General features: G+C 41.7%; 1 protein-coding gene across 1 annotated transcript in view; it reads left to right on the top strand.

The window, feature by feature from the left end:
• Positions 1-25,998, top strand: part of LOC145403964 (uncharacterized) — an 81,346-nt gene extending 55,348 nt beyond the window's left edge. Inside the window, exons 3-8 of the mRNA XM_080275564.1 lie at positions 5,586-5,683; positions 15,544-15,729; positions 16,209-16,412; positions 19,324-19,479; positions 24,088-24,343; positions 25,826-25,998. Coding sequence (XP_080131690.1) covers positions 5,586-5,683; positions 15,544-15,729; positions 16,209-16,412; positions 19,324-19,479; positions 24,088-24,343; positions 25,826-25,998 — 1,073 coding nt within the window. The remainder of the gene's footprint in view (positions 1-5,585; positions 5,684-15,543; positions 15,730-16,208; positions 16,413-19,323; positions 19,480-24,087; positions 24,344-25,825) is intronic.
• The last annotated feature ends 201 nt before the right edge of the window (positions 25,999-26,199 follow it).

The raw sequence follows: 26,199 nt of genomic DNA, 5'->3' as shown, positions 1-26,199 counted from the left end.
AACCAACACGTGTTCCCTGCGTGACAAATGGGGTGGCGGAGGGTTAGTGCCCCTCCCCTAAAAATACGAACAAGCCTTAGACTAGGACTGACCAACAGGTGACGACTAAGGACCGAAAGAAGAACATGATACGAATAGCTACACGGAATGTAAGGGGTGCAAATGATGAGATGAAAGAAAGAGAGGTTATCCAGGTGATTGATGGTGCGAAATTGGATGTATGTGGATTAACCAAAACTAAATGGGGAGGTGAGAGAATGGGAGTATGGATGGGGTGTATGCGCGGGAGTAGGTGAGAATGAGAGGGCAAAGGAAGGAGTGTGTATTGTTGTCAGTAAAAGATGGAAGGAGAATATAAGAGAGTATGTATCAATTGGCTCAGGGATTGTGTGGGTAAGACTGAAAGTTGGATTACAAATGTGGGCGATTGTGTGCATGTATGCGCCAACGCAAGATCGTGCAAGCAGTGTGAGAGAAGAGTTCTGGACAAATGTGGAAGCGTGCATGGAAAAGTTTGAAAGGAATGAGAGAGTGTTTTTGATTGTAGATATGAATGGAAAAGTAGGGAATGTGAAGGTGGATGGAGTAGTTGGTGAGTGGGGTGTGCCTGCAGAGATGAATGAGAATGGCAGTACTTTAGTGGATATTTGTGCCGGGAGGGGGTTGGTGATAGCCAATACCCTCTTCAGGCACAAAATGATCCATAGGTATACTTGGCGGGTGATGAGAAGGGTGGGTGGTGAACTGAATGAATGGAAGTCAGTGATTGATTATGTGTGTGTGAATGAAAGGATGAGAAGGTGTGTAATGGATGCAACAGTATATAGAGGTTGGGGGAGTGGACTTTCTGACCACTAATGTGTAATGGATGCAAGAGTACTGTATATAGAGGTTGGGGGAGTGGACTTTCTAACCACCACTTGGTGGTGGTCAGAATCAGATCCAAATGAAATGGAGAAATACAAGAAGGGAAGAACAGGAGGAAGTTGTTCATACAAGGAGGGTGGAAAGGTCACAAGAGGATGGAAAAAAGGCAGAATATAAGAGGGAAGTGGAGGAGCGATTGGGTAGATATGGATTGGAGTAGATGGGGGACGTGGAAGGTGTGTGCAAGATACTGTATTCACAGAAGAAATCTGTGCAGCATGTGGGGTGAAGAGAAGACAAAAGGGGGTGCAGGGAACAGCATGGTGGAATGAAGAGATGAGAGAGGCAGTGGCACAAAAGAAGAAAACATATAGTGAGTGGATGAGAAACACGGGCGTGGAAGAAGTTGAAAGACGGAAGAGAGAGTTATATGTAGAGAGGGAGAGAGAGGTGAAAAGATTAGTATGAGAGTAAGAAGAGAGTGGATGAGGAATTTGGAAGGAACTTGAGTGTAAAGTGGAGGGAATGTAAGAAAATGTTCTGGAAAGAGGTAAAGAGAGTCAGACAGAGTGCTCAAGAAGTTAGTTGGGGAGTGAAAGATAAAAATGGTAGATTACTAGTGGAGAAGGGAGAGAAAGTGAGCAGATGGAGAGAACACTTTACAGAATTGTTGAACATAGAGATAAATGTAATGCGAGTATTAGTGACTGGTCAATGGCTGGGAGAAGGAGGGATGTGAGAAGAGAGGAAGAAATCGGTAGGATGGAAGTCATGGAAGCAATGAAGAAAGTTAAAATGTGGAAAGCCCCAGGAATTGATGGAGTGTGTGGTGAAATGCTGAAGCATGGGGGAGAGATAGTAGTCGAATGGATGTGGAAGATGTGCAGATTGGCCTGGGAGGAAGGTAGAGTCCCGGAGGATTGGAAGTCAGGTATAATTGTTCCCCTGTACAAAGGAAAAGGGGAAAAAGAAGTGTGTGGTAATCATAGGGGCATTTGTCTTCTTAGTGTAATAGGAAAAGTATATGGTAGGATACTTATTGACAGTGTTAGGGAAATAACAGAGGAATTACTTGGAGAAGACCAGGGAGGTTTTAGGAAGGAAGAGGTTGTGTAGATCAGATATTCATTCTTAGAGCTTTAGTGGAAAAGTTTCTAGAGAAGGGAAAGGAGTTGTATGCAGCCTTGATGGATTTGGAGAAAGCATATGACAGGGTGGATAGACAAGGATTGTGGAAAGTATTAAGAATATATGGAGTAGATGGGAAGTTGTTGAAGGCCATGAAGAGTATGTATGAGGGTACTAAGGCTGCAATATGTGTGGATAGTGAACTAAGTGATTTTTTTTATTTGAAGGTTGGATTGAAACAAGGATGTGTCCTGTCTCCATGGTTGTTCAATCTGTATAGGGATGGGGTTATAAAAGAGATACAAGGTAGGGCAGCGGATGTTGGAGCGGCTCTAATGAGAGAGGGCAGTGTTTGGAAACTCCCTGTACTGGTGTTTGCAGATGATACTGTGCCGTTAAGTGAAGACGAAGGGGAGCTGTAAGGCTTGGTGGATGAGTGTGGGAGAGTGTGTAATAAACGGAATCTAAAGGTGAATGTAGGGAGGAGTAAAGTTATGGTCCTCGAGAGAAGTGAAGTCAGTGAAAGTACAGTGAGGTTGGATGAGGAGGAAATGGAAAATGTGAGTGCGTTTAAGTACTTGAGTAGTGTAATGAGTAAGGATGGAAGTTTAGAGGGTGAAGTGCTTGAAGGGATACAACAGGGAAGAAGGGTTCCTGGTTCCTTGAATTCAGCGATAAGAAACAGGGAAGTGAGCATGGAAGTGAAAATGCTGCTACATAACAGTATTGTGATACCATCTCTAACGTATGGAAGTGAAGCTTGGACCTTGTTGAAGGGACAGAAGTCAAGAGTGAGAGCAGTGGAAATGAGTTAATTGAGAGGAGCCTGTGGAGTCACATGGAGAGACAGACTGACAAATGAGGAAGTGAAGGAGCGTTGTGGTGTGGATGTGGATGTGATAGGAAGCGTTAGGAGAAATACACTGAGATGGTTTGGCCATGTGGAGAAGATGGAGAGCAAGAGACTGACGAGGAGAGTGTATGTGAGTGAGGTGGAGGGGGAGAGAGGGAGGGGGAGGCCAAGGAAGAGATGGAGGGATGGAGTGGAGAGGTATATGAGAGTGGGGTGTGATCCATGAGCAGGGCAATGAAATGGCGGGGGACAGGGCGACATGGAGGCGATTTGTTTGTGGCCACCCCTTACGGGATTAAGGCGTCTGGCAATAGATAGATAGATTCCCTGCCCTTTTCACTTTGCCGCAGACAGTTTCTCTTACTTTAATGTTTTTTTTTTTTTTCCTGTTTCTGGATCCTACCCACCCTATTAAAAACGAGGAATTTGAATATTGTTAGAATTATTATAAATTCTTTACCAGAGCTCTTTCTATATTTAATGTTTTATACTGGGCAAGCTAGATGGTATGGAACCGCACTGCATATGCCAGGCAGGAACATTCACCAGTTTCATAAACTGTTGAGAGAAATTGGCGTTGCATCTACTTGCGGCTCATGCAGTATAGCCTACTCGTATTTATCCAAGCAAACCACATACAACTTTTTCATTATATAATACGATCATACTTCATAGGATCAGTTCTATAGTATGACTGCAGGGTGTTCGTGTCCAAACAAGTCACCAATTTTTACTTACGTGGCCACCTGATTACATGATATATAACATTCTTTCTTGCGTGCATTGGCGATTTTTAATGATTCTGTGTCCATCACTGAAATTTTCCCTTCCTTCATAGCTAATGAAGACGGGAATGATCTATTGCTAGTGGAGCGTGCAGGTGTTGCCCTCTGGCGACTTGCGGACCAACCTCCTGCCACGCCCCCTCCCCCCTCACTTCCTCCTCGCTCTCATTCCATGGGGTGGGATTTGTGATAAGGGTATTTTCGTCAGCCAAGGAGTCTTCGTAATACCTCATCATTTCCAGTGTTTTGTTCGATATGGCACGTCATTGTTCTCTTGTATCTATTAAACAAACTGTCGGCGTTAAAATGCTACAAGGAACATACCGTACGAGGAGATAATAAGGTGTAATAGGGTACGCTAATGTATTATCTTTTACAGAATAAAATCTTTGGCGATAGCCAGGGTACAGCGGAAAACATAGCCACCATAGGATGGCTACGCAGTTTGTGTTTTGCTCTTTTGATATTTTGTGTGTGTGTGTGTGTGTGTGTGTGTGTGTGTGTGTGTGTGTGTGTGTACTCCCATAAGAAAAACAATCCTTGTTTATGTGTTGTGAAAGTATTGAGATACATTTTAAACTCTTGAGAATGATCTGTCAATCAGCCTGTCCATCTGTCTAACTATCTGTCTGTTTATCTATCTATGTCAGTCTGTCTACCCATCTGTCATTATCTATCTATCTATCTTTCTATCTAGGCTATATCTGCTAGATGCTCCATCCTGTGTGGCCCAAAGAACCTCCAGACACTTTTGTCCCTATTCAGCAAGGATCTTTCATCCTGCAACCCGCCACCTTCCCTTGTATGCCCATTTACATTATGTTGTGTCTCTTACTTTATACACTCTTCTTAGTCACACTTCCTATTCTTTCCACATGGTTAGACCAGCTTCGATTATTTCTATTTATTTTCACGAAACATTCCAATTTCATGTTACAGCCACAATGCCCCTCAACCTCCATCATATTCTCCCTTTTTGAACTCTCCCATTCAGTTCATTCTTCATACCATCATCAGTAGTATGGCTGGAGCTGTTAGGATCTCATGTACTGATACTTCATCTGGTTAACTGATATTTCTGACAGTCACATACGTTGCTGAGTGTGTCTTTGATTTTGACCTTCCACATGACAAAGTCAAAGGAGGGTGATGTTATCACTGGGATCAGTATGTGTCAGTCCGTTGAGTTGGGCGGCAGGGCAGCTGGCCGGGTGTAGAGATTTTGTTTCCGGGCCAGAACTCAGAAAGTATTCACTGTAGAGTCATGAAATTTCACATAGTTATGTCTTATAGTGAACTGGTGCCTTTTGGTAGGTAGAATGCTGTGTCTTGAGTATTTTTTTTTTTTTTTTTTTAATAATGAAAACGTAAAAAAAAAAAAAATCAGATTACAATGCAACCTGTGCAAGGAATCTGAAGGGTCCAGGTTATGTCTTCAAGACATTTTCCGTGGACCCACCTTTGAAAGAAAAGATTGGGGAGGGGGGGGGAATGAAAGTCGGTATGTGCTTGGTTAGGTATGCCTGTAGGTTGGGAGTGTGTGCTTGGTCAGATGGAGGGTTGCAACAGGGTAGCATTGTCTATGTTATATTTTATTGTAGTGTACTGGTGAAATTACATGTTATTGCATTCCCTTTGAGATTAACTGATATTAGTGCAGTGCCAATATTACATACCTTGTTCATGCCTCACTGTCACCAATGACTCTGATCTCCATGTAGTAATAAGTACTGCTTCATTGTGGTTGCTTCCTCCTGGGTTGATGAGTAGAAAATTAAAAACAGCATGTAAAGAATGATAATAGATTTAGTATTTTATTTTTGCTAATGCTAAATGATGTTATCCAGGTTGTAAGACACCTCATAATTCTTGTTGCTACTACTGCATGATACTGTTCAGGTTATAAGGGCCTCCATGGATGAAAGGAATTAATTACGTATGTTCTTTCACAGCCGAGATGGAACGGAAAGTGGAGTTGAGGAGTCGCTCTGAGTGGACACCATACCAGCAGCAGCCTCTTGGCCTTACCCGGTCAGACACTCAGCGCAGAGTACGTTTATGCCTCTTTTTTTGAAATACTCGTATCTGACTTGATGCATTCCATTTTAATAACATTTTATAATAATTTAGACATGCACTGAGCCATCAGTATTTCTATTTTTTTTACATTTTTTTATTTTTTTTAGCTGTTAAGTCCACAAGACGAAGGGGAGCTGCAAGGCTTGCAGGATGAGTTTGGGAGAGTGTGTAAGAAATGGAATCCGTTGTAAAGGTGAATGTAGGGAAAAGTAAAGTGATGGTCTTTGAGAGAGGTGAAGTCAGTGAATGTATAGCGAGGTTGGATGGTGAGGAATTGGAATATGTGAGTACGTTTAAGTACTGTACTTGGGTAGTGTGATGAATAAGAATGGAGGTTTGGAGGGTGAAGTGCTTGAAAGGGTACAGCAGGGAAGAAAGGTTGCTGGTTCCTTGAAAGCAGTGATAAGAAAGAGGGAAGTGAGCATGGAAGTGAAAAAGTTACTACATGACAGTATTGTGATACCAACTTTAACGTATGGATGGTGAGGAATTGGAAAATGTGAGTACGTTTAAGTACAGTACTTGGATAGTGTGATGAGTAAGGATGGAGGTTTGGAGGGTGAAGTGCTTGAAAGGGTACAGCATGGAAGAAAGGTTGCTGGTTCATTGAAAGCAGTGATAAGAAACAGGGAAGTGAGCATGGAAGTGAAAAAGTTACTACATGACAGTATTGTGATACCATGGACGTTGTTGGAAGGACATAAGTCAAGAGTGAGAGCAGTGGAAATGAGTTATTTAAGAGGAGCCTGGGGAGTCACATGGAAAGACTGGCTGACAAATGAGGATATAAAGGAGTATTGTGGTGTGGATGTGGATGTGATTGGAAGCGTTAGGAGGAATACACTGAGGTGGTTTGGCCATGTGGAGAGGATGGAGGGTGAAAGACAGACGAAGACAGTGTACTGTATGTGAGTGAGGTGGAGGAGGGGAGAGGGAGGGGGAGGCCGAGGATGAGATGGAGGGATGGGGTGGAGAGGTATATAAGAGAGGGGGGTGTGAGTTGGGAGCAGGGCAGTGAAATGGCGGGGGACGGGGCGACGTGGAGGCGATTTGTTTGTGGCCACCCCGAACGGGATTGAGGCATCTGGCAATAGATAGATAGATAGATAGAAGTCCACAATACATTAAATTACAGAAAAATTGTTCAGGTTTTCCAGCAACATATAAAGCTTATATACCGATTGCCCAGAGCCACCAGTTCTATGGATAAAGTTATGGTAGTTGTTTTATATATATATATATCAAGTAACGGAACAGAGGAAGGAAAAACAAAATGAATTAAAAAATAATAATAATCCATACATCAGATTACTGGTTTCCTTCATTCATAAATAATCTGTAACAGTTGGACTTGAACAGCTGTAGATTGAAGTTTCGGGGAAACAACTCTGGGGAAGCGAGTTCCAAAGAGATGCAGTTCAGGAAATAAAAGGTTTCTGATAGGCGGAAGTTCTGCACTATGGCAGTGTGACATTCCAGTCATGAGCACTGCCAGATGCCCGTGTAGCACAGGGAAAGGCTTGGAGAGGTGGTACAATGGATGCAACTTCTGAGCATTTGCCATAAAAGTATCTGTAAAATAATGCAAGGGAGGCAACTTTCCTTCTTACCTACAGGGGAGGTAGTTTGTTTGTAATAGCAGGGCAGGGTTATTAATAATTCTAACAGCTTTGTTCTGAATTTTGTCTAGTTGTTTTAGTGCAACCTCCCCACATCCATTCCACAAGGGAGAGCAACATTCCAGCAGAGAGCACACATGACTCTTATAAACTACAGCTAACTTCTCGTCAGTGAAGAAGCTACGAGCGCTAAACAATGATCCAAGTTTCTTTGAGGCGGTTTTAGCAAGTGATCTGACATGAGAGGTCCAGCTGAGGGCATTGTTAAGTGAAACACCGAGAATTTCACAACTTTTGGAGTTACAGATATTAGTAACATTGAAGGTAATATAGGAATCTGGCAATATCTGTCGATTAGTAAATTGTCTGTATTTGGTTTTACTAGCATTTAATGAGACAAGATAATTTTGTCCCCAATCTTTGATCCTAGATAAGTCTTGATTTATGGAGATGGCTGTACTGAGGTGTGAGTTAGAGATATTAAACTTTGTGAATGGGTGTTTAAGTGTGAACCAACTGTGAAGTGTTGAGTCATCAGTCTATGAATGGATGGGATTATGGGTGACAGATAAGAGATCATTTATATGAACTGGGGATGGAGCCTGAACTGATACTTGTGACACGCAAGCGTTAATTTATATATATATATATATATATATATCATCAGCCGTTTGAGTGTCCACTGCAGGACCGGCCTATCCCGACCGAAGTGGGGACGATACAGACAATGTATCTCTACCAAGTGGCATAGGCTGTCTGGTAGAGATTGTATGAAGGGTGAGAAGTGCTTGTAAGTGTATTTGTAGTGTTTGAGTGGCTTCGGATGTATGTGTAGTCTGTGAACCAAATGTAATCGGCCCTCGCGAGCCGACTGGGTGCAAGCATACTTTATAGTATGCGACACTAGTTCAACCACAGCACCCCTTATGTCCGCCAAGCAGTACGTGGCCAGAAGAATGCTCCCAAAGTTTATTACTCTGGCGGGGCACGACCCCTCGTTCTTCAGTGTACGCAAACGCACACTTTACCACTGTACCACAGAGGCTCCATATATATATATATATATATATAAAGATAGATAGATGTATGCATATATATGTGCATTTATATATCCATATATATACAGTAATCCCTCTAATATCCGAACGCCCAATATCCGAACATCCCCACTAACCGGACATAATCCTCCTGGGATCCAATATTCCCAAAATGGGCCAAAAACTGCAAAAAATTTGAAAAAAATCTGACTTTTTTCCCTCCCATAATTTGAAATTCCCGCCTGGCGCCAAACAGCTGTTACACCATGGTCCCTTCTCCCCTTCCTTCCTCCCCCTCCCCCCTCCCCTGTCAGGTTGCCATTTGGTATTTTTCATTACCAAGTGTGGGCCAATTTGGTAATGAAAAATTCGTTTGGTAATGCATTAGAATAATGCATTACCAAATGGATTTTTCACATGTATGAGGATACACAGGATGGAGATGGTGGATTGTTTGCTCTCTCTGATTAATCTGCTACCCTACATAGTGTGAAAATAATCAACATGGTGTTAGTTATAAGGAGAGTGATTACATGTATTTCCACTTGTATATATAATTAGTGAAGAATATATGCTAGCTTTACGAATTTGGTAATGAAAAGTTATATTTGACAATGAAAGTTGAGGAGATTGGTAATGTGGCTGTTGCGATCTGGCAACTCTGTTACCCCACCAACATCAACAGTCACAGCTTAACTCCGATGGAGAGCAGATACTCATAACAATGCAAGCCACAGGTGCTTGTTTTTTGTGAATAAACAGTGAATAAACTGCAATACCTTGCCACTAGAACACACAGGAATTTACAGTGTTGTGCAGTGTTAAGAAATTAGAATTTAGAGTGCAGAGGATTAACTGTGGACTGCAAACTGGCGGTTCAAACCAGTCCAAGACCAAGGGACTTGTAAGTACCCAGAATGTTTAATATTGTATAAACTCACCTCTAAAACCTCATTTTATGGTTCTTTTGCATTTATTTCAGTCTTTTATGTCCCTTATTGGTGTGATTTGGGTCTTAAATAGGTGCTATGCATGTCCAGAGGGAGTTGTATAGGTGTTTTTCAGAGTTAGGGTCCGTAAGTACTAGTCCATAAGCTGGGGCCCAATATCCGGACAGGACCACTATCCGGACCTGCCTATGGCTCTATTGATCCGGATATTGGAGGGGTTACTGTATATATATATATATATATATATATATATATATATATATATATATATACGGTATATATATATATATATACAGTATATGCATGCATGCGCGCGTGCGTGCGCACACACACACACACACACACACACACACTATATATATATATATATATATATATATAAAATTTTGTGAACTTTATGAAATAGGAGTCCAGAAGTACATCCCACAGCACAAAGAAGCAGAAAAGAAAATAAAGAAATGGTTCAATACAGAATGTAAAATATCAAAGGAAAAAAGAGTATTGTTGTGGAATAGATACAGAAGACACAATAGTGAAAGGGCATATAATAATTACAAACAGGCAAGAAACGATTATACAAGAATAAGGAGGGAAGCCCAAAAACAGTTTGAGGATATCATTATCACGGGGTTTTTAGAAATATGCAAAATTAAAGAATAATATTCAATGATAATTGAGAACAAGGACAAAGAACTGACTTGGGAAATCAAGCAATGATTACTTTATGCTGGCTTACTTCGCCGATTCTCTAAGGACGAGAATTTATAAACTTTCTCAACAGTACACAGCAGGGACTAATTATTCACACGTGCTGTTTATTAGTACTGTTGGCCTCTGGAGAAAGTGACTCCACCCCTGACAATCAGTAACTAATGCTATTAATGATAAACGGGTTCTTGCTGGTGCAATTAACTCCTGGTTGCACAACGGATTTTAAGCTTATTACAAATGGACTGGCCTAAGTACCAGTTATGAATAATGCGAAGTGTTTATGCAAACTAGGAGCTATAAATGAAATAAGCTTGTGGAGAAATAAAACACGAGTTTACATTACAAAAAGCTCAAAAGAAAAGAACTGTAAATTTATTGATTACAATGAAATAAATTTACGTTACACGTTTCATTATGAATTCAAAAATAAGGAAAACACGCTCACTCAAAAGCTAAACTCTTAAACCTAGGAATATACGAAAAGAAATACTGGTTAGAGAGTGGGCTAAGCGGGAACTGGGTGTCATTGCTGAGGATGGACGTTGCCTCACTGAACCTCTCGCCAAATCACGCTAGGTGGGAATTCAGGAACTGGACAACGGCGGCAGCAGGAACTGGGCATCAGCTGAGGAAGGACGTTGCCACACACGCTGCTCTGGCCCAATTGGACCTACTTCCACGGCGCTCAAATCCTGACTGAGTTCAAATCGTGAGAGAGAGGCGAGTGTCGAACCGCACTTGCTAACGGCTAGAATGAGCGAAACACGCCCATAACAAATAACTCAGCGGAGGTGCTAATGTCATGCACAAAGACAATCACTTATGAAACAGTGAAAAATGGTTCTGAAGACACTCCCGATCGGGTGAATACATGGCGGTTGACTGAGTGATACATACTGGGATTCCACTAGAATTCGCGGTTTCCCACCAAAGTTTAATGTCATGAGTTTATTTAAATACAGTATATGATTGCACCAACTCGTGACAATCATAAGTAAAAGTAGTGATCAACCAAAGCTATTTTACAGCTACATTAGAAGCAAAACCAAAGTAAAAGATAAAATACAGTCCATTACGGATGAGGGAATCACCTTTACACAAGAGAAGGATATTTGTGAAGCACTAAACAAGAAATTCCAATAAGTTTTTCTATCTATCTATGTATAGCCCGACGCCCTAATCCCGCAAAGGGTGGCCACAGACAAAACGCCTCCAAGTCGCTCTGTCACCCACCATTTGACTACCGTCCCCCCAACTCACCCCCCGCTCCCTCATATACCTCTCAACGCCATCCCTCCACCTCATCCTCGGTCTACCTCTCCCTCTCCCTCCCTCCACCTCATCCTCGGTCTACCTCTCCCTCTCCCTCCCTCCACCTCACCTACATACCCCCTCTTAGTCAGTCTTTCATTCTCCATTCTCTTCACATGTCCAAACCACCTCAGTGTATTTCTCCTAATCTTCTCAACCACATCCACATCCACCCCACAGCGTTCCTTCACTTCTTCATTCGTCAATCTGTCCCTCCACGTCACTCCACACGCTCCTCTCAAGTAACTCATTTCCAGTGCTCTCACTCTTGACTTGTTCCCCTCTTGCAAGGTCCATGCCTCGCTTCCATACTTCAGGGTAGGGATCACAATACTATCATGCAGTGACTTCTTAACTTCCATACTCACCTCCCTATTTCTCAACACTGCTTTCAGAGAGGGATTATGTGGAACATGCATGCCCACACATACTACCAGATATACAAACATCAGAAAAAGTAATACAGTAGGAGCTAAGTAAATTAGACAAAGGAAAAGCAAATGGTCCTGATGAAATTTCATGTTAGGTACTACGTGAACGTGCGAAGGAGTTAAGTAAACCATTATTTTTAATTTTCAAGAGATCCATGAGTCAAGGTAAACTACCTGATATTTGGCAGAAAGCAAACATTGTTCCCTTATTCAAGAAAGGGAATAGACAAAATCCACTCAACTGCTGACCAGTATCACTAACCAGTGGATTACCACAGGGCTTAGTGCTGGCACCAATCATGTTTTTAGTGTATATAAATGATATAGACAGTAACACTGGAAATGAAAGCTACAGTATCTAAATATGTTTGCAGATGATGCAAAAATACAAAGTAGATTTACTAACATAGACTCTTGTAAAGAGCTACAAGAAGAATTAAATAAACTTCATGAATGGAGTAATACATGGCAAATGGAATTCAATGTGGACAAGTGCCATGTAATCTATCTATCTATCTATCTATCTATCTATCTATAGCCCGACGCCCTAATCCCGCAAAGGGTGGCCGCAGACAAAACGCCTCCAAGTCACTCTGTCACCCACCATTTGACTCCCCTCCCCCCAACTCACCCCCCCCCTCCCTCATATACCTCTCAACTCCATCCCTCCACCTCATCCTCGGTCTACCCCTCCCTCTCCCTCCCTCCACCTCACCTACATACACCCTCTTAGTCAGTCTTTCATTCTCCATTCTCTCCACATGTCCAAACCACCTCAGTGTATTTCTCCTAATCTTTTCAACCACATCCACCCCACAACGTTCCTTCACTTCTTCATTCGTCAACCTGTCCCTCCACGTCACTCCACATGCTCCTCTCAAGTAACTCATTTCCAGTGCTCTCACTCTTGACTTGTTCCCCTCTTGCAAGGTCCACGCCTCGCTTCCATACGTCAGGGTAGGGATCACAATACCATCATGCAGTGACTTCTTAATTTCCATACGCACTTCCCTATTTCTCATCACTGCTTTCAGTGTACCAACAACCTTTCTTCCCTGCTGTACCCTTTCACGTACTTCATCCCCCAAAGTTCCATCCTTACTCATCACACTACCCAAGTACTTGAATGCACTCACATTCTCCATATCCTCACCATCCAACCTCACTGCACACTCTGTGACTTCATTCCTCTCAAACACCATAACTTTACTTTTGTTTACATTAACTTTCAGCTTCCTCCTCCTACACACTGTCCCAAATTCATTCGCCATGTAATCAAGTTTGGTAAAAGTGGAAAAAGATCTGATTGGGATTATACGTTAGGAAATAAAACCCCACGCACATCAGAAAGAGAGAAGGACCTAGATGTGATTATCAATAACAGACTGTCTCCGGCTGACCACATCAGTGAGAAGGTACGGAGCATGTATACACTGCTTGCAAATATGAGAATAGCATTCACATACATAAATGAAGACATGCTAAGAAAGATAATGACATCATTCATCAGACCAACCCTGGAGTATGCATCAGTAGTCTGGAGTCCTTATCTCAAAAAACACATAGACAAGATTGAAAAAGTTCAAAGGGCCACTACAAGATGGGTACCAAGCTTAAGGGATCTAAGCTACGAAGAAAGACAAAATAAACTGAATCTACCAACACTACAGGAGAGAAGGAAAAGAGGTGACATGATTATGCTATATAGATGCATATTAGGGAAGGAGAAAATAGACATAAATGATTACTTAACCTATGGGGAAGCATCAGCAAGAGGACACTGGAAAAAACTGCATAAGAAGAGAGGTGATAAAGACGTAAGGAAATTTAGTTTCCCAAATAGAGCAGTTGATAAGTGGAATGCACTACCGAATGAAATAATGTGTGCCAAAACAATTCACAATTGTAAGAATATGTACAATAAATATGGTTTAAGACACGGGACAGTACGAGCTTGACTCATTCCTGTAAAGATGCAATTAGGTAAGAACAATTAGGTAAGAACACACACACCCACACGGAAGGTTTTACTACATAATCTGACATTTTTTTTAACATAACCCTTTTTGCTGCATCCTTAAGGGTGACCAAATGCTGTGCTTTTCTCTGTTTCACTCACATATTCCCACACTAAGTTACTGTACTCTTTTGAAGAATGGAATTCAAGCTTTATGAGGCATGAGTCATGAAAACGAAATTTTTTAGGGATAGACCTCGCCTGGGGCAACTTTAGGTTGGGTGTTATCACCAATGCCTCACCCCCCCAAGGGAGGGTCAGCACTTTGGGAGTTGCTGCTAACACTGTGATGCATCCCCATAGTCTTTTGCCTACAAACAAAATATGCATAGGGGCAGACTTCCATCTGAACCAAGTTTTAGGTTGGGTGAAATTCCCAAAAGTTGACCCCCATGGGGGAGCAGCTCTCAGTGGTTCATGGACAGCGTTGGTATGCATGGCCATAGTTTTTACTTAGAAATACAATATTTTGCACAGTGGAAGACCTTTACCTGGACCAAGTTTTAAGGAGGGTAGGACTCCTCCACCCCTGGTGGTGGTGGGGGAACAATGCCATAGTTATTTCCCCTAGGATCACTATACTTTGCATGGTGGTAGACCTCCAACCATACCAAGTTTTAAGCAGAACTGGACCAATGAGGGCTGTCCTCCATGATGGGAGTGGCTGGCCCCAGAGATCCCAGGCAATCCTGGTGTCCATTGTCATAGTTTTTTTTTTTTTACCTAGGAAAATGAAGTTTTGTTTAGCGATAGACCACCCAGACCAGATTTTAAGCAGGTTAGGACTCCCTCTTTTGTATGGGGGGGATCCCCTAGGGGGGGAATACCATGATGTATTATTTTTTTCTATCTGTCTATCAGTAGCCAGACATCATAATTCTGCAAGGGGTGACCATTTGTCTTTGAGGTATTTGATTTACAGGCACGGGCACTAACCCTCTGCCAACCCACTTGTTGTCATATTTTTTAACCAAGGAAAACTAAATTTTGCTCAGTTGTGGACCTCCACCTGGACCAGGTTTTAGACAGGGTGGAAACTTTGGATGGCCCTGCGTCATTTTGTAGAGGTGAATGCAGCTATCAAAGATGCCCTTTGTCTTTTTCTTGCACCATTGAATCCTTTGGGGGTAAGTGTTAGTTGGGGGACATAGGTCAGGCACTGCATGTATGGTCTGAGTTGCAAGAGGCAGAATATTTTCAGTCATGTAATGCGGCTGTGTAATGGTCCAAGCTTTGGTAGCTTTTAACCCTGGACCTCTACACCTTACAAGAGGTAGTATGGGACTGACTAGGGTACTGTAATTTAGGTGGCATAGTAAACTTTATAGCACCTCTTCCATTAGCACTTTATTTGGATATTAGCTACACATTGACTTTTATTTTTACAGTGCAATATAGTTTGCATCAGTAACAAAAGAGGATGCAGAGGTGTAATATGCAAAATGAATTTTTAAGGAAAAGGTTTTACAAAATCTCCAGAGCCACTTAGAATATGCCTTTTAGGCTTGATTTCATGTCAGTTATGGAAGATCCCTAACACCTTAAGTGATTTATTTTATTTTTTATACCTTATTGTCCTTTTCTGTGCGATATAAAGCCTTCGAATACCACTTTACCCTGTATAAATAAATTACAAGAGGATAATAACCACCCATATCCAAAAATATATCACAAAGATGTTAGGAAGCCTGCTTAACCAGCAAGAATACGAGCTGTAATGTCTTTTACCCAAACCAGTGCTTGTTTATATTCCAGAGTCCATGTCCATCACCATCAGGAAGTGAGCGAGCTGCAACCGCAACACCTTTAGACACAGCTAGCAATGCTGAAGACACTTCCAGTAATGGTAATAAGGATGAAGAGGATGATGATGCAGATGATAATGATGATGATGACAAGATTGATGCACAGTATGACCCAGAGCGTCTAAAAGCTTTTAATGTGAGTATTTAGTTTAAATTACAGTTGATGTAAATGATAGAAATTTTTAGTCCAGAAAACTATTTGTTGTTGTAAGGCATAGAACTAAAATTATATCCTGCATTAAAGTGTTAGTAAATGTTAATGAACTGCACATCACACTGTGAATGAGCTCTTGAAAAGAGCAGTACCTGCAAATGAACTTTTTTCAACAGTACTCTTGAAGACAACACGAACCCTCATTCAGAAGCTATTGCAAGACTTATCACTACCTTCAGTTCTGCATGGGATTACAGCAGATTATCATGATATTCTTTCCAGTGATTACTTGTATTTGTGCTGGGTTGTCTTGCATTTAACTGCTGGTGTTAATAATACTTGTTGAAGACACTACACAAGGCAGAATTAATCAGTTTGTTTGACTGCAAATGCATCACTGTATTCACTTCCATACCATTTTATCCTCTAATACCTGTATGTATTTCTTTTGTGTTATGTAGATGTTTGTTCGCCTGTTTGTGGATGAGAACCTGGATCGCATGGTGCCCATCAGTAAGCAGCCCAAGGAAAAGATACAGGCTATTATTGATGCCTGTGCAAGACAGTTCCCAGAGTTTGCTGAACGAACTCGCAAGAGGATTCGCACTTATCTTAAGAGCTGTCGAAGGAACAAGAGAACACGGGACTCCAATGGCTGGGAGACGGTAGGTTGAAAAGAGTATAGATGACAGGGAACCTTTTTAGTTTCAAGACAGATTAAAGTTGTCAGTAGCCAGGTCTATGCTCAGATTTGATCTCTGGCTATACTACGTGGAGGGGGAAGAAAATCCAAGATGACATCTCATCCGTACCAGTGCCATGAGAGATACAGGGCTCCTTCAAACGAAAATACTTGTCAAATGGCATCACCACATTCCTATACCAAGATAAACAAGTACAAAAATGCATGATGCAGAAACATCAGGCCTTGATATGAGGTCCACTAAGTTTCATGGGAGGTGAGCACCTCGTTTCCAAAAAACTGGAGTTGAGGACCTTGTTGCCAAAAAACCTTAGCGAGTTACTTAAAGACAGCCTGGGCCCTAGATACTCCTGCTTCTAAAAATGGGAGTTTCCTGTCTCCACTCCACTATTTTAATTGTCTCATCAGTATGCAGGAGGTACAGCTCTTAGGCAGTACTTTTTACCCTACCATGAATGGTCTAAGATGATGGGGAAGGACATATGGTATTTGTTGATATTACCACTAGTGCAGAATATAATGCAGCCATAAAGTATATCAGTCTTCTTCAGTACAATGTACTGTAGTTCACATTATCAGATACTCTTGACTGCTATGATAGCTGATACAGTAGAGTACTGTTCTCTGTAATGTGTAGTGTTAACCTGAGTAAATGACTAAAGTGTGTCCATGGTAGCAAAAAGATAATCCCTCCACTGCAATGAAATAATTATTCAGTTTATTCTTGTCATTCCCACATTACTTTATTTAGCTTAGAGGTAATTTTCCAGACCTGATGATTAAATACATATTAGCTATTATTAACCCCTTCATTGAGATGGGGGGGGGCCTCTCCTCAGCTGAATAAATTGCCTGGTTTTGACCTTAAAATAAGACACCATAATGAAGAAGTTATTGGAATACTGTAGATTTGATATGATGCTGTGTTTTTTTAATTGTTGTCCCACTTCTTAATCACTGCACACACACACATGCTGTATGTTACACCTTCCATTGCACTGATGTTTTATCGGTGTAACACTGCTTACGTTTTCGTTTTTTAAAGGCTCCAACATGCTTGCATGTGTCGGCCTTGGTCACCTAATGGCGGCTCTCCATGCTGCACGATCCATTGCAGCCTCCCTGTTCAGTCCCTTAACCCTAAGGTCACACTTAATGACCTCGTCCCATGTCTTTCTCGGTCTACCCCTCATAACCCCACCCCCAATATTAACACTTCTCACCTTCCTCACCCAACTATCATCCCCCATCCTCTCCACATGTCCAAACCACCTCAATCTACCTCTCCTCATCACAACACCAATACACTCCAGTCCCATCCTACCTCTCAACTCTTCCATTGTAAACCCAGCCCCTCCAGGCCTTGGACGCAGGGACGCACTGCACATCCACCTAATCATTGTCATTTCTGTACGTCTGAGCCGGCGAATGTCTTCCTCCTTCACTGCCCAGGTCTCACTGCCATACAGCATTACACTCCTAACACACGCTGCATACAAAGACCCCTTAGCACGTAGGGAGAGCCCCCTCAATGTCAGGAGAGGCAAGAGCTCCCTGAACTTCTTCCAACCACTTCTCACCCTAGCCACAGAGCTAGCTCCAGCCCCACCTCCAGCACACAACATGTCTCCTAAATAACAAAACTCTTCCACACACTCAAGAGATTCACCAGCAAGTTCAATTCTTTCACGTCTGACGATCTCCACCTGCTCACCCCGGCACGCCGTACACATAAAATCAGCATTATCTGGCAGTCTACCTCTGATACCACTACATCTCTTATGCACCCATTTATCACACACACCGCACAAGATGGAATTACTTCCCACGCCCTTGTGGCAAACTGCACATGGCCACTCTCCCTCGTCTTTGACAGTACCGCCACCAACCCTAGATATCATCACTTTTGTTTTATCTGCATTTACCCTTAAACCCTTTTGCCCCATACCATCTCTCCACTTCCTAAACCTTTCCTCCGCCTCCCTTTCATTCTCTGCAATCAACACCAAATCATCAGCATACAACAACTCCCACTGGAGTCCGTTTCTAAAGTCACGTGAAAGGGCTTCAAGTACCATGATAAACAACATGGGACTCAAGACTGACCCCTGATGCACACCAACATTCACGGAAAACTCATCACTCAAATCTCCATTCACTCTCACCTGGGTGTGAGCACCCACATACATGGCCATAACCACCCTAACCAGCCACTCCTCCAAGCCAAGCTTTCTCATTGCCCACTTCACCACCTCTCTAGGGACTCTGTCAAAGGCCTTTTCCAAATCAACAAAAACAAAATAAAGATCCCTTCTCCTACCAATATATTTTTCCTGAAGCTGTCGAACAATGAATATGGCATCAGTGGTCCCCCTACCTGGCATAAACCCAAACTGCATCTCATCAATATTCACTCTTTCTCTAATCATACCTTCTAAAACTCTCTCCATTACCTTCATTATCTGATCTAAAAGCTTTATACCTCTATAATTCCCTCTTTCCAGGGCATCACCCTTCCCTTTATACACATTTACAATTACACTCTTCAGCCAATCATCTGGGACAACACACTCATAAATAATCCTATTTATCAGGTCAGTGACTAAACTCACCCCTATATCGCCTGAGGCCTTCAACATTTCGGCAGTCAACCCAGACACACCTGCTGCCTTCCCCACCCTCATCCTGCCTATTGCCTCACTCTACAATACAGTCTTATGGGAAAACTAATGATTGTAAATTATTCTTTTGATAGTATTAATTGATTAAGTGCTAAGTATTGTAAATGCTGTGGGAAATTTGTGACAACTGATATTTTATTTAAGTGCTAATTTTTATTAATGCAGTATATCAATAACCACTATTTCCCACAGCCCTCACGCCCAACACCACCACACCTCACCAGCATCCAAGCAGAACAGATCTTGGCCAATGCATGTGAAAACGAAGCTCAGAATGCCAAGAGGATGAGACTTGGCTTGGAACCCATTGCTCAGCCAAACCCACTCAATCCTCAGCCTCCCGCTCAGGTAATATAACTTGCAGTTATTTATTTAATATCACTTATTGTTATGGCTGCTGTGGCCTAGTTAGTTGGAGCACACGCTGTTGTTTTAATGGTGAAGGGTATGATCTCACCCAAGGGCCATTAGTTTACATTAGGAAGAGAGTCAGGTTGTAAAAATGTGCAAGCTTCAACAAACTTCTCTCAGTAGGGACACTGCTTTAGACCATCAAATGGGGAGGACATGGTATAAAAACTGCATCTTCATCATCATCATGCATCACACCATATGCAGGTGCTGGAGAGAGAGACGCCTTCTTGTGGCAGCACTGATATAACCATATGACTCTGTTCCCCAATTAAACAAGCATACCTCAGCCCCCTCCCTATCCCTCAAAAGGAGAATGGTGGACTGCAGGTGGAGGGCATCTTCTGCCTGCAGTCTGCAGGGTTTTTGTTGAGAAAAGCCTGATGTTGTAACTGCAACTGCTACTGGTACACCGTACACTTTGTCACAGGATGCTAGTTAGAAAACATTTCTGTAGAAAATGTTACTGTACTGTATGCTGTATGAGGGAATAGTGACTGAAAATATCTCACACGATCAGATTCACCAAACTTTAGCTTAATGAGCATCCACAGTTATGCCATATACAAGCATATCAGGTGTCAGATTATTTTGTTATTTTCCTTTTGTATCATTCATATATATACGGTTACATCATACAGGCATATCAGGTGTTGGATTATTGTCATTTCCTTGTTCTCTTTCATGTGAACACTTCCTACACTGTTATCTGCTTCTTACTTTCAGATATATTCATCTAATACTGGATATACATTTATTCATCTAGTGTTTTCTTTATGAAGTCAGTTTATTTAATTTTACTCTTGGTAATGCCAGATAATTTAATGAAGCTGATAGAATGTTCATTTTGTCAAGCACTTAACATTGTTAGTAGTTTTCATCCTTTCATAATGCCCCTATTATCTTTGCTAGTTTTCTTTAACCACAAAGTTTTGAACATGTATTATTATCCTGTCTGTGTCCTGTACTGCTGATTCACTCATCAAATATTAGGATATTTATGCTGAAATGCTTTTCTGGATGTAATCATCATACAGAAAATATATACCGGTACTGTATTAATGTTTTAATTAAGAAAACAGATTATCTAATAAGATGCATTGTAGTTCCATCTTTTTGATGAGTTTTACACAATGGACTACTGTGCATAAGATATATCTGTGCATTAGGACAGAAGCATCATTGATATAAGGGTCTGTTATTGATTATTATTATTGTATTATAATTATTCGTTTGTTCATTCGTTTTTGAAGGCTCCAACATGCTTGCATGTGTTGGCCTTGGTCAGCTAGTACCAGCTTTCCATGCTGCTCGATCTATGGCAACTTCCCTGTTCAGTTCCTTATCACTGAGGTCACACTCAATGACCTCGTCCCAGGTCTTTTTCAGTCTGCCTTTCGCAGCCCTACCCCTAACATTAACAATTCTCACTTTCTGCATCTAGTTATCATCCTCCATCCTCTCCACATGCCCAGACCATCTCAATCTACCCCTCCTCATCACAACACCATTACACTCTAGTCCCATCCTTCCTCTCAACTCTTCCATTGCAAAGCTAGCCCCTCCAGGCCTCACACTCAGGGACACACTGCACATCCACCTAATCATTGTCATTTCTGTATGTTTGAACCTTTGAATATCCTCTTCCTTTACTGCCTAAGTCTCACTATTATTATTATTATTATTTTGTGGTAGGTGGGGGCACTCACCATCCACTCACTCGATGTAGTGCTGCTCTCGGGTGTCTGCCCTGTCCTCTCCTCCATCCTTCTTTCCTTCAGTCTTCTATCTTTCCTTCATTCTTTCCTCGTCCTTCGCCTACGGGTGACTTTACACTCCCTCTTCTCTTTCATTCCTTCATTCTTTCCTCTTCCTTCTGCCTGTGGGTGACTCTACACTGAGTGACAAGCCAAATGGTTTCCTGTACACCAGGAAACTATTTACTATGCTGGGTGGTAACCATATAACCAGATTTTGGCGCCTGGTGGTTTAGTGGGTAATTATTGTGCTCCAATCGGATTAAGCCGGTGAAGGTTTATATCCAAGGGGTGGTTGGGGTTTATTACTCACGTTATGCCACTCACGGATGAGTGAGGTTGGTCACTCTCATCTTAAATGTCAGGACCAGTTGCCTAGCCCCGGGGTCCTATGCTCCTCATGGGGCAACGTAGGATTGGATGATGGATAGATGGATTATTATTATTGTTGTTGTTGTTGGGGGTGCATACGATCCACTCACTCTGTAGTGCTGCTCGGGTGACTGCCCATTCCTCTCTTCCTTTTTTCCTTCCTTCCTCTTCTGTCTCTTTCTTTCATTCATTCTTCTTCCATCTTTCTGTGGGTGACTCTACACTGAGTGACAAACCAAATGCTTTCCTGTACACCAGGAATCCATTTACTATGCTGGGTGGTAACCATATAACCAAATTATGGTGCCTGGTGGTTTAGTGGGTAATTAAGGCTCTCCAGTCGGATTGAGCTTGTGCAGGTTTCCATATCCAAGAAGTGGTTGGGGTTTATTGCTTGCATACTGCCACTCAGGGATGAGTGAGGCTGGTCACTCTCATCTTAAAAGTCTGGACCAACTTACCTAGCCCTGGGCTCCTATGTTCCTCATCGGGCAGCACAGGGTTAGATGATGATTATGATGATGATGATGATTTTTATTATTATTATTATTGTTATAAAATGATTTCCTTTACACTAGGAAACCATTTACTATGCTGGGTGGTAACCATACAGCCAAATTATGGCATCTGGTGGTTTATTGGGTAAGTAAGGCACCCCAGTCAAATTGAGCCTGTGCAGGTTTATATCCAAGGGATGGTTGGGGTTTATTGCTCATGTAATGCTACTCAGGGATGAGTGAGGTTGGTCACTCTTGTCTTAAATGTCAGGACCAACTTGTGTAGCCCCAGGCTCTTACCCTCCTCATGGGGCAACAGAGGATTGGATGATGATGATGATGATGATTGTTATTATTGTTATTATTATTATTATTATATAATGATACATCTGGTGGTCTAATGCACTCCAGCTGCATGTGGTTCATGATGGTTTAACCCTGAGGGGTGATTGGAGAGTACTGCTCAGATAAGGCTACTCAGGAGCAAGTTACAGGTCACTTTCAGCTTTAATATCTGGGCTGAGTGGCTTAACATCAGACCCCTGCACACCTGATGGCAATAAAGAACTGTAATGAAACACTAACCCCAGGTAGTGCTGGTTGTGTGACAATAAAACATTAATCAGGAGACCTGCAAAGGAGTGGAATGAAGTGGCATACTCTACATGAGACTGATTGATTATGATACTTGAACCTACATTTAAGGTCGTTACTGCTGCATAGCAAGAAGAAAATCAAAACAAATGTAAAAACTTAAATTCCACACATGAAACTTCACACACAAGTATCAAAGACATTATAAAACTGCATTGCATACAGTTCAACTACAGCTTGCCAAGGAAGCCCGCTTCCTCAACACACGAGAAAGTGGCTCCTCTCTTCATACATACCTCTTCACCAGGCACTGAAGTGAGAAGATACCCTACATCTCTTGTCCTAAACCTGGAGAGATACTGTTAGTGAGCATCCTGTAGACTGGGACACTTAAGCAAGAAGTGCTATGTGAATAGTTAATGGGACATGACAACAGTGCATCTGGTATATTTAACCTACATACAGACAGGCCTTGGTAATTTCATGCTGACAGGGCGTGATTGTCGATGCCATGGGCATACTACTGCTACCACTGAGTGAAAGGAGAGATCTGGGTCTTGGCTTGAAGAAATTTGGTCTGTGGCATGAAGAGATCCACTTAGTGGCATGAAAGAATCTCATCTTTGGCATGAATACATGTAATCCAAGGCAAGAGGAGATCAAGTGTTAGACATGAAGAGCTCAGTCTGAGGCACAAAGAGAGCCCATATATGGCATGAAAGGATCAAGTCCAGATCAGAACACATGAAGTATGACATACAGAGATCTGTGGCATGAGAATAGCATGAAAGAAAATGTAAGAAACAGGAGAGGAGATGAAAAGGGAAAAGGCTGGCCCCACACCAGCAACCCAACTGGCAAAGAAGAGAGATTCCATTGAGCACTCTCCCCCCTTTCCCAGCAAAGGGTCTGAATCACTGGGCATTCAAACCTCTACATCATGATATGGTGGCTGCCTTGTGGGGATCAAATACTGTAATGATACTTCTTGCTTTTACTGTTTACCTGTACCACAACTAAGGTCCATATTCTTTTTGGTTAAGCAAGCTTTGCCTCAACTCTCTTATAGTTATGTATTTTATTTACTAAATATCATTGTTCTCTTCTGTGTTATTTCTATCTTTTTATATTGACAAAGTTTATATCAGTAAAATGAAAGATAGTATTAACTTGACATAGGATGCAATAAACTGGTAAAGAACAGATGCAGGGGAAGCTGCCTTAATCAGCAGAGCAAACAACCGTAGAAGTATACTCTTGACCTTATGTCATGCCAGATTTTTACAGTGAAGTTGCAAAATTCTCATAGATCTTTTCTTTCACAGGTTGCCCCAGACAAACCTTTAGGCATGATTGACGCTGTTGTGAAGACAGAATCCAATACCGCACATGTGTCAGCCCTGGCCAAAGCCCTGGAACGTCCTATATCAGATACTAAAGTTATGAATGGCTCAACAGTATACCAGTCTTCGTTCCAACAAAATTTTCAAAAAGTGACCACATTAACTGGATCAACCGTGCATACCCAACCAGGCCTCACCCCTCTCTTGGCCACTACCTCTGCACCTATGTTGGCAAATGGTGAGTGTCCAATAGCAGCACTCCCTATTTTTTGTGGAAGAATTTTTTTTTCTTATAACATCTGAGCAGCATGGTAATCCATCTTGTTGTGTCATATGGGAGAGCCCAATATGAACTAGCATAATTTAATACGATATTGTTTAAATGAACACTTTGCAAACTGTACTCAGATATTATTTCTGTTGGCCTAAAATGGCACTTGTATTACATTTGGTTTTGGCATTGAAGTTAATGTATGCCGACAATTTCATGTGTGTTTTCCTGTATAATCCGTAAAACTAAGAAATCTGCTTAAAGGACATACAGTAGAAGTCCGATTTTTCGGCATCTATGGGACCAGGCAAGTGCCGAAATATCAAAATTGCCGAATTATCGAAAACCCTACCCACTCAGTACCTTATATGTTTCGGTGAACACTATCATCATTACTCATATCATTACAAATGTGTTTGGAGAGAGTACTGTATACTGTTTGATACTGTACAATACTGTAATGAATACAGTACTATACTGTACATGAATATGAAAAATAAAGAAATTAGTGAACATACTGTATATAAAGGTAATGGTACAGTAGGCCTACAAGTTCACATGCACTTACCTAAACTTATAGTAGGTTCCTTATTTACATATGTACAATAGAAGGGGTTGATTGGAGTCTGCTACTGCTGGAAGAAGTCCTCAGCACACTCGAATAGTAATTTCAGAGGTATTTCAGTACGAAGTTCACAAAGCACACAGAAGAATCAAGAGAAGTCGGCAGCAGCACGGCAACAACTCGGAAGAATGGCGAAACAGATTCTCTTTCCCATGCTAGACTCACTACATGTTTGTCCTCTCTTTATGCTATAGGAGAAAGAGCTAGCCTCTGAGCTTCATGGCAGTGGTAGACTCATTCCATCACTTTCACTGTCTCACTCACTAAGGCGGGTAAAGGCGGGTAGCTAGCTGGCGAGCCTCATGGAGAATTTCAAGGCTGACGAAAAAAATCGGAGAATCTGCCGAACGATCGGAGATTTTCGTAAATGGGACTATTTCTCAAAACTGCCGAAATGTCAGATTTGCCGGGGAATTGGATGCCGAAATATTGGACTTCTACTGTAGTTAATTAATGTGACTACTTTTGAAAGGGTTAGGATAAAAACAGGGTTACCTACACTTGTATAGTTCCTGAAGAATTCTGGAAACCAAAATTTTTTATTTATGTATATATTTATTTATTAATTACAAAAAAATCAGATCTGTGCAGGTGTTGTGGATATAATTTATTTAGTCATGTATAGGCAGTCTTCATTATAAAGCAGGACTATGTTCCAAAATAGTACTGTTTGCCTTACATATTTAGTAGTTAATCTGCAGAACTTTTCTGTAGCCTTAATAGGTAATAAAGAATGTAAAACTAGGTGGCTTATTTCAAGTATTTATTGTGTTTAGACTCTTCTGATTGCCTCAAGATACTATAACTGCTTTTGCATCCCCCAGGACCAACAGACCTGAGTGTGAAAGGGACTGCTAAGCCCACACGACCAACTCTCAATGCAGTAGAGGTTGCGGCAGTAAGACAGCTGATCACAGGATACAGGGAGTCTGCCGCATTCCTACTGAGATCTGCTGATGAGCTTGAAAATCTACTCATCCATCAGCAAAGTCCTTAGTGTTGAGTCAGAGTCGATAGTTCCATTACATGCCTAGGATTCAGGTTTACTGAAATGAGATTCCAACAAGATAGAGCCATGAAGGTAAACTATGGCATCTCTTTCAGTTGCATAGCTTCAAAGGCAGGTAAAGGAACTATTGACTGTTACTTTACAGTTGTAGCTTAAATATTAATGTGTAAATGTGAAAATTCCATTGTT

This window comes from Coenobita brevimanus, chromosome 62, assembly GCF_032717465.1.
Source record: "Coenobita brevimanus isolate Jiangsu-jjx chromosome 62, ASM3271746v2, whole genome shotgun sequence".
Classification (NCBI taxonomy): domain Eukaryota; kingdom Metazoa; phylum Arthropoda; class Malacostraca; order Decapoda; family Coenobitidae; genus Coenobita; species Coenobita brevimanus.
The sequence above is the reverse complement of the archived record's forward strand: the minus strand, read 5'-3'. Positions and strand labels throughout refer to the sequence as shown.